Source organism: Acomys minous, assembly GCF_964271855.1.
Source record: "Acomys minous genome assembly, chromosome: 7".
NCBI classification, from domain to species: domain Eukaryota; kingdom Metazoa; phylum Chordata; class Mammalia; order Rodentia; family Muridae; genus Acomys; species Acomys minous.
The window spans coordinates 71002553-71010561 of record NC_140488.1 but is presented as its reverse complement, the minus strand read 5'-3'; the positions used below and the strand labels follow the sequence as shown (position 1 = coordinate 71010561).

General features: G+C 42.9%; 1 protein-coding gene across 1 annotated transcript; it reads left to right on the top strand.

Moving 5' to 3' along the window:
- The first annotated feature begins 1560 nt into the window (after positions 1–1560).
- On the top strand, positions 1561–5713 carry PBDC1 (polysaccharide biosynthesis domain containing 1). Its single transcript, XM_084789876.1, has 6 exons — positions 1561–1805; positions 1916–1981; positions 3069–3128; positions 3619–3759; positions 4853–4964; positions 5241–5713. The coding sequence occupies exons 1-6, from the start codon at positions 1776–1778 to the stop codon at positions 5426–5428; spliced, it is 597 nt and encodes a 198-aa protein (XP_084646002.1). The 5' UTR covers positions 1561–1775; the 3' UTR covers positions 5429–5713.
- Positions 5714–8009: the final 2296 nt, after the last annotated feature.

The following is an 8009-nucleotide window of genomic DNA, read 5'->3' as shown; positions in this document are numbered from 1 at the left end:
TGAAGGTAGGTGTCCCGTGTCTGACACGGGATTTTTGTTAGGTAGTAGGTCTATGGTTTGGGAGCAGCATTATCACCACACATGTTGTGTTTGGAACAAATAAAAGGAACTTACTTTAAGTACTACTGTTTCATTTTCAGACTCCATTTAATCATAGGGAGAAACTAAGTTCAAGGACCCAGGCGCTAGTGGAACTGGGGACTTCCAGATAGCTGCACAATGTCTGTTGTAAGCAAACAGTTGTCTGAGTCCACACATCTCAGGGACAACGTGTAAGGAGACAATTGTCCGAATCCAGACATCTCAAGGACAACTTCTCCATCTTGCTGGCAGGGTCAAACAAGTTCAAGTTCCCAGCCCAGGGACGTACTCCGATTCTGACTGAAGGAAGCTCCCTTGCTCAACCCCTTATGTCAAAATATGATTGGACACTGCTACAGCCCACCCTGTTCCCCCTTTAGATATAAAATACAGCTTCCAGTCAGGGATGTGGTTCAGATTCCAAGCTGACCATTTCCCTGCATATGCAGAAGACAAAGCTTGCATTTTTAAGCTTCAGTCTCGGAAGGGAGTTTTCTTGGCTTCCTCCCCAAATGCAGCAGTTGTAATTTCATTTACACTGACATTTAAATCACACACACACACACACACACACACACACACACACACACAGAGGGGGGGGAGGTAGGGAGAGAGAAATGTATTTTACGTAAACATAATAAACAAAATAAAAAATAGGAACTCTTATTCACTGTTGGCGAGATTCCAAATTCATGCAGCCACTGTGGGAATGACAGTGGAGAGGTCTCAAAACTAAAACCCAAAAACCCAGATTTAAAAGAAAGAAACTCTCATCTCTAAAATTCACCATACAAAGGTCCTGACTGTACTCTGTTCCCACTAGATTTTTCGAAACAGGGTTTCTCTGTGTAGCCCTGGCTGTCGTAGAACCATTCTGTAGACCTTGTTGGCCTGGAACTCACAGAGACCCGCCTGCCTCTGCCTCCTGGGTGCTGGGATTAAAGGATGCCCCACCACAGCCCCGCTGTTTGCAAGGTATTATGATGGGTTTTCACTAATACCTTTGCCCGCGCTGTTCCCTCTGTCCCAAGTCTTTGTGATATGCTTCGCTAAGTGCCCATCATGCCCCAGCTCAGGTATGCTCCCACTGCATATGATGATGCTCACCTTGTTACCTCATTCTGGCTAGTTCTTCCAAAGCAGGTAGCAAATTCTTCTCCTTCATCTTGAAGATGGCAGGAATAGCCTCTAGTACCATGCTTTTAAGTGGTTTACTGCGCGCGCGCGCGCGTGTGTGTGTCTGTATGTATGTATGTACAACGGGCGCGCGTGCTCGAGTGAGTGTGTGCAGAAATGGAGTGTGAACTGGGAGCACAGCACACAGGGTACTTAAACACTATTTTAAAAAATGTCTTTCATACAACATATTTTCGTCGTTCACTTATTGGGTATTCTATCACCTTGGCTAGGGAAATAGCATTTCTAAGCAACACCTGGCGCCTGCTTGTCTTTTGGCTTACTAGGTTTTCTATCACGTAGGTAAAAGGAATAAGGTTGCTAAGCAACAGCACGTCACCTTGGCGCCTGAGGGGCCCAGATGAAGCGGAGGCTTCCTCTGGAAAGGGAGGGCGCGCGCAGGCGCAGACGAAGAAAATGTCTCTGTTTCCGCCCTCCTGCCCTCAGTTAAAGCAGCAAGTGCAGTAAGTCACTTCCGTTACGGGAAAGTCACGCTAACCGTGCAAACCTTCTGTAACATGGATGCTGCCAGCGAAAGTGAAGGGCCGGTAAGATTTTGCTCTGGGGTTGGGTAAATACCCAAGTGGAGACTGGGTGGTGAGCAACCCAAGGAGTTGGAGATCGCTCACCGAGCTCTGCTTTTTCTTTTCCTTCTTAGGTTTCTGGGGAAGTGGTATCAATCGCACATGCTCTTTCTCTCCCCGCCGAGTCATATGGCAACGACGTGAGTATGACTCACCTACACTTCCCGCCCACTCAGCTATCCCTGGCTGTCCCAAAGCCCTGGCACTAACATTATAAGTCTCTTTCCTGTTATCTTCCTCAGACTTCCCCACATCAGGCAAAAATTGTACCTTCTTCCACGTTAGTCTAATCGTAGTTGACCAAAACAGTACTGTTAACACCTGCGAAAGCGGGTCTCTAACTTTTCTTTCTTTCTTTTTTTTTCTTTTTTATCTTTTTTTTTTTTTTTTTCCCCGAGACAGGGCCTCTCTGTGTTAGCCTTGACTGTCCCGGAGTCGCTTTGTAGACCAGGCTGGCCTCGAACTCACTGTGATCCGCCTGCCTCTGCCTCCCCGAGTGCTGGATTAAAGGCGTGCGCCACCACCGCCCGACTTTTCTATGATTTAAAAACACCTGGGAGGTGTCTAAATACCCCGCATGTCCAGATTACAGCCCATATCAGATCAAATCACAGTGTCTGGGGGAAGAGGAGCCAAAACTTAGTAGTTTTTAAAGGGCCTTTATGCAGTAAAGTTGCACCAGTTTGTGGTGTGGTTCAATTTGGACCTTTGTACATGCTGAATGTGGAGAGATAATATGTCTAGTAAACACAAATGATGGATATAACATGCTACACTCATGAAAGTGAAAAAGAGTTTCACATGTATTTTTGTCCTCCCAACAACCCTAAGGTGTGTAGGTGGGTATATTAATATGTAACTTATTTAAGTTTTGTTTTATATGATGTAATATATACTTATATATTATGTATAACATAGTAATAAAGTACAAATTTATTTTATGTAATGTAATAGTTAAGTCGGTTCTGATTATCCACACTTTTACTAGCTGCTGGAACAGGATGGCCAGTAGTTCACTGTTTTCATTATTCTGTGTTGACAGCTTCTTTTGGTCATTTTAAGGACAAAAGGCTTCTATTACTACTAAATCCATTGTTCAGCTTTTGTCCCTGACGGCAGCATCATTTTCTGTAAACCTCTTAAGATTTAGTGAAATGTCTTTAATTTGTTATCCAGTACAGGGCAGAGGGATGTCTGGCCTGACCTGACCTTCTTCCTCTCTTGCAGCCTGATATTGAAATGGCTTGGGCCATCCGAGCAATGCAGCATGCTGAGGTCTATTACAAAGTGAGTCGTCTTCCTCAGTAAGCAGAGATCAACATGTAGTTTTAGTGTGTGATACCATAGTAAGTAGTTCTCGGCAACTTAAACTGTTAAGTTTTGCAGTTTAGCTACCAAAGAAACAAAACACCACCACCAACAACAAAACCAATCTTACGTCCAGGTAACACGGGTAGAAGTGACTTTGATGATGAGAACTTCTGCTTCTCTGCCCCCTGTTGTTGCTCCCTAGAGGAAAGATGCCTGGCCCTTGTGGAACGGACACTTAAATGTCTGTTGAGTGAACAATCTACAGAACAAGAGCCAAGCAATACTTGGAATGAAGGGTTCATTCTATTGCCAAATTGGTAAAAAGAGATAGGCTCTTCTATGGCTCTTAAAGCCATTTTCAGTGATTTACTGTGAGAACCATAACGTTTTTCTGATGGTGTGGCCCTGGAAGGGTAGAAGTGTAATTACTGACTAACATCTTTATGTTTGTATTATTGTCTGACAGCTGATATCATCAGTTGACCCACAGTTCCTGAAACTCACCAAAGTAGATGACCAAATCTACTCTGAGTTCCGTGAAAATTTTGAGAACCTCAGGGTAGATGTATTGAACCCAGAAGAGCTCAAATCTGAATCAGCTAAAAAAGTAAGTATTCTTTTAAACATTGTGTAACATCTGGCCAATAATTTTGATTAGGTGTTTTTATATGAGCTTCAAATTTGCTCAAGTAACCTGGATTTTATTAAAAACAAAAAAACAAAAAACTAAGTCACCTATGCAATGAATTATCTACTGTCTTACATACTTTTTGTGCTGATTGAGACTGTTTTCTCCCTCTCCTTATCTTGGGCATTCCAACCACCCACTTAGACATTCCTTTATGGGGAGGACAGATGAGTTTATTTTAGTAGGAAATTTAGCTGGGAGGATTGGATGACGGAATAGTTCACATGTCCAGGGGAATATGGGAAGGCCTTTTGAGTCTGTGGATTTTTGTTCCATTTTTCACAGGTCCTGCATAGCATACAAATGGTGTTTCTTCCTCATGTAGTCGTCTCAGGCTGATACAGAGCACTGACGTTATAGTAGGAAAATGTTGTTCTTAAAAGTGGGCTCTTGGGGCTGGATGTGGTGGCACACACCTTTATTCCCAGCCTCCGGGAGGCAAAGACAGGTGGATCTCTGTGAGTTCGAGGCCAGCGTGGTCTACAAAGTGAGTCCAGGACAGCCACGGCTGCTACACAGAGAAACCCTGTCTTGGGGAAGAAAAAAGAGTGGGCTCTTGGCTAATGAAGAATTTAATCTTTGAAGTTCTAGCATCCTGTCACTGATCTTTGAGACCTTGCCCCTACTCGGTGGACATGTATACTGATAAGGTCTATCCCTGCCCTCTTTGTCACATTGTTACTCTGGTGAGGCTGAATAACCATTTTGCATTGAGCTGGCTGATAAATAACTCAAAACAAAACATAGATCCGTTGTAGAAATCACGTTTTAATTCTGGAATGAAAAGATTGAGGTGGTTGGATGTTTGTTTGTGTAGAGGGACACCAGTCTAAGAACATAACAGGTAGCACAGAAAGGTAGAGTTTTCACCATGAAGCTGACAGTCACCTCAGTATTTGTCTCTTTCACCCTGGCTCTCTTATCCTCACTGGGGAAGCTCACCCCTCCTTCCGGCTCGAGTACATTAGCCTCTCGGATTCACCAGCGAAGGTGTCCCTTTTTGCCTTTACAGAAGTGGAGGCCATTCTGCTTAAAATTTGAAGGGATCGTGGAAGACTACAACTATGGGACTTTGCTAAGGCTGGACTGTTCCCAGGGCTACACTGAGGAGAACACCATCTTTGGTGAGTTTCTTGCCCTGGGCGTTGTTTCTGTGAGAGGATCTGAATGAGGAGTCTGGGTTCACTGGACCAGGATGGATAGCTTGGAGGTGGTCACATTTTTTTTTTTTAAATATTTCAAGGTCATGTTCCTTAAACAACTGTCAGATAGGTGCATATTTTCATTAACAGATTAGAATTCAGGATTCCTAGCTCATATGTGTGAATGGCTTTCACGTGGGTTTCTTCAGTATACATAATTATCTAAGACTAGGACAATCAATTCTATTTACCTTTCAGCCCCCAGGATTCAATTCTTTGCAATTGAAATTGCTCGGAACCGGGAAGGCTATAACAAAGCAGTTTCCGTCAGTGTTCAGGACAAAGAAGGAGAGGAAGGAGCTGACAATAAAGAAGAGGAAGCTGAGAAAGGAGCTGATAGTGGAGGAGAAAAAGAGGAAGGAGCCAACAGAGAAGGAGAAAAGTAGAAAACTAACCAGGGAGGAGGAAAAGAAAGCCCAGAGCCGTGGCTCAGCTGAACCCACAAGACTCAGGTGCTGCGGCACAGACCACTGTGGTTAGATGGCTGCCCTTCTGTAAACGGAGGGCTCAGAAGGACATCCTTCTAGCTAGTAACAGAAAGCTACTCTGGCCATAACAGCCTAAACACAATTAGTGGAGTCTCTTAGTTAATTGATGCTCCATTCCCTGTTTCTTGGCTATAACTATTGTTGAAGAAAGATGATTTGTAAATAAATTCCTTTCGGTTTGTATTACTTATGACTGATTTTTAGAAAATATTTACATTTATTTCGCACGCCAAAGTTTTAGGTATATAATCTCATTACTATATCTCATATAAAACTATTTGTTACTTCTTCTCTCTGTTCTCAGTAATGTTCTCTTAACCTGTTAGCTTGTACCTCATATGGGGATTAGAAGTCCTTAGATAAGAATTGACTCTTAGCCAGGCCTGGTGCCTAATTCCTGTCATTCCAGCACCTGGGAGGCTGAGGCCTTTAAGGGAAGCACAGGCCTTTAAGGCCAGCCTGGGCTATAGAGGGTGAGACTGTGTCTCAAAAATAAATTGTTTAAAAAACAATTGGCTTTTGCCTTTGTGGTGACTGTAGCTGTCTGGTTTCCTTTGCTGTGTTGGAAAGATAGAAGTATTCAAGGGAGCAGCGGCCTGAACTGTCAGGTTCGAGATTGCAGCCCAGTTCATTAGAGAAGAGCGAGAGCCTTCACCTCCTTTGGTTTGTTTGTTTGTTTTTCAAGGTTTCTCTGTGTAGCCTTGGCTGTCCTGGACTCGCTTTGTAGACTAGGCTGGCCTCGAACTCACAGTGATCCACCTGCCTCTGCCTCCTGATTAAAGGCGTGCGCCACCACGCCTGGCCGCTTCACCTCCTTCTTTAGAGAATGTTTGTTGCCTGTTGGTTGGTTGGTTGGTTTTCCTGCGATAGGCTCACCTTATAGGCCAGTTTGACCTGGTACTCACTATGAAGGTCAGCTAGCTACATACCTTGAATCTTGCATTGTTCATCCCCAGATAGCTAGAGCCAATAATAATAAATGCTAACTAATATAGCACTTAGAATCTAATGTAAGTCTGATATGGTGGCTCCCCACTTAAAACATTATGGGCAGGAACATAAATTTGCATTTGACACGTAACAAACATTTCTTGATTTGACACAGGAAAGAGGTGTTTTCTTCTCAAGTGAAGCCATTGAGAGTGAATAAGTATATGAAGAAAGTTTATGTGCCTCCGCAGACATATTGACTTTGACACTGAAAATGAAAGGATACTGAGACACGTGTGGTCCATACAGACAGTCCACTCTCAAGTCAAGGCATAGCATTCTTGTATAAGAATTTATTGCCAGGTGATGGTGGCACACACCCTTAATTCCAGCACATGGGGAGCAGAGGCAGGCAGATGTCTGAGTTGGAGGTCAGCCTGCTCTACAGAGTAATTCCAGGACAGCCAGGGCTACACAGAGAAACCCTGTCTCAAAAAACAAAAAATTCTGTTTGAGGATAAATACATTGAATACAAGGAAAGTATCATTTTCTTTTTTTCTTTTCTTTTTTTTTTTTTTTTCGAGACAGGGTCTCTCTGTGTAGCCCTTGCTGTCCCGAACTCGCTAGGTAGACCAGGCTGACCTCAAACTCACAGAGATCCACCTGCCTCTGCCTCCCAAGTGCTGGGATTAAAGGAGTGCTGTACTACCACCTGGCCCAGAAACTTATCATTTTCAATGCTTTTATTATTGGCAAATTCTTAAGACTACTCCAAACATTTACTAAAAATTTAATTTTATAAAAATATATAGTTTTGAAAGAGTAGAAGAATCTCATATTTCATACTAGCCACACTGTTAAGAAAAATCTATACTGTGTAATTCTCTCTGGTTCTAGTTGTTAACAGTTGGATGTCCACATGCACTGTCTTAGAAGTTGAAGAAGAAAAATTATTGACCACATATAATTGCAATTCTGTCACAGAGACTGAGGCAGCATGCATGGGGCCTGCATGGGTCTGCCTCAGGTTTTCTGTGGCTATATTATCACTTCTAGATTAGTGTTTTTATGAGATTTCTGAGTGTGAGATCAAGTGGGTCTCTGTTTCTTGTGCCTTCTCTTTGGCTCTTTTCTGTCTCTTTGTTTTGTCCAATCCAATCTGTCAGTTTTTATTTTATCCTATTATATTTTAATTATTATGCCTTAGAAGCCTGTTTGGTTTTTTTTTCTTTTTATCTTATTTCTTTTTTCTTTTTTTCTTCTTTTTTTTTTTTTGTTTTTTTTTTTAAAACAGGGTTTCTCTGTGTTAGCCTTGGCTGTCCTAGAGTCACTTTGTAGACCAGGCTGGCCTCGAACTCAGTGATCCACCTGCCTCTGCCTCCCAAGTGCTGGGATTAAAGGTGTGGACCACCACCTGTCTGTTTGTTTTCTAATGCAAGGCAGTAAAGAAGTGGGAGAGGAGGTGAGGAGGAGTAGAGGGAGGGGAAACCGTAATCAGGATACATTATGCGAGGAACAAAAAACAATCTATTATCAGTAAAAGGAAAA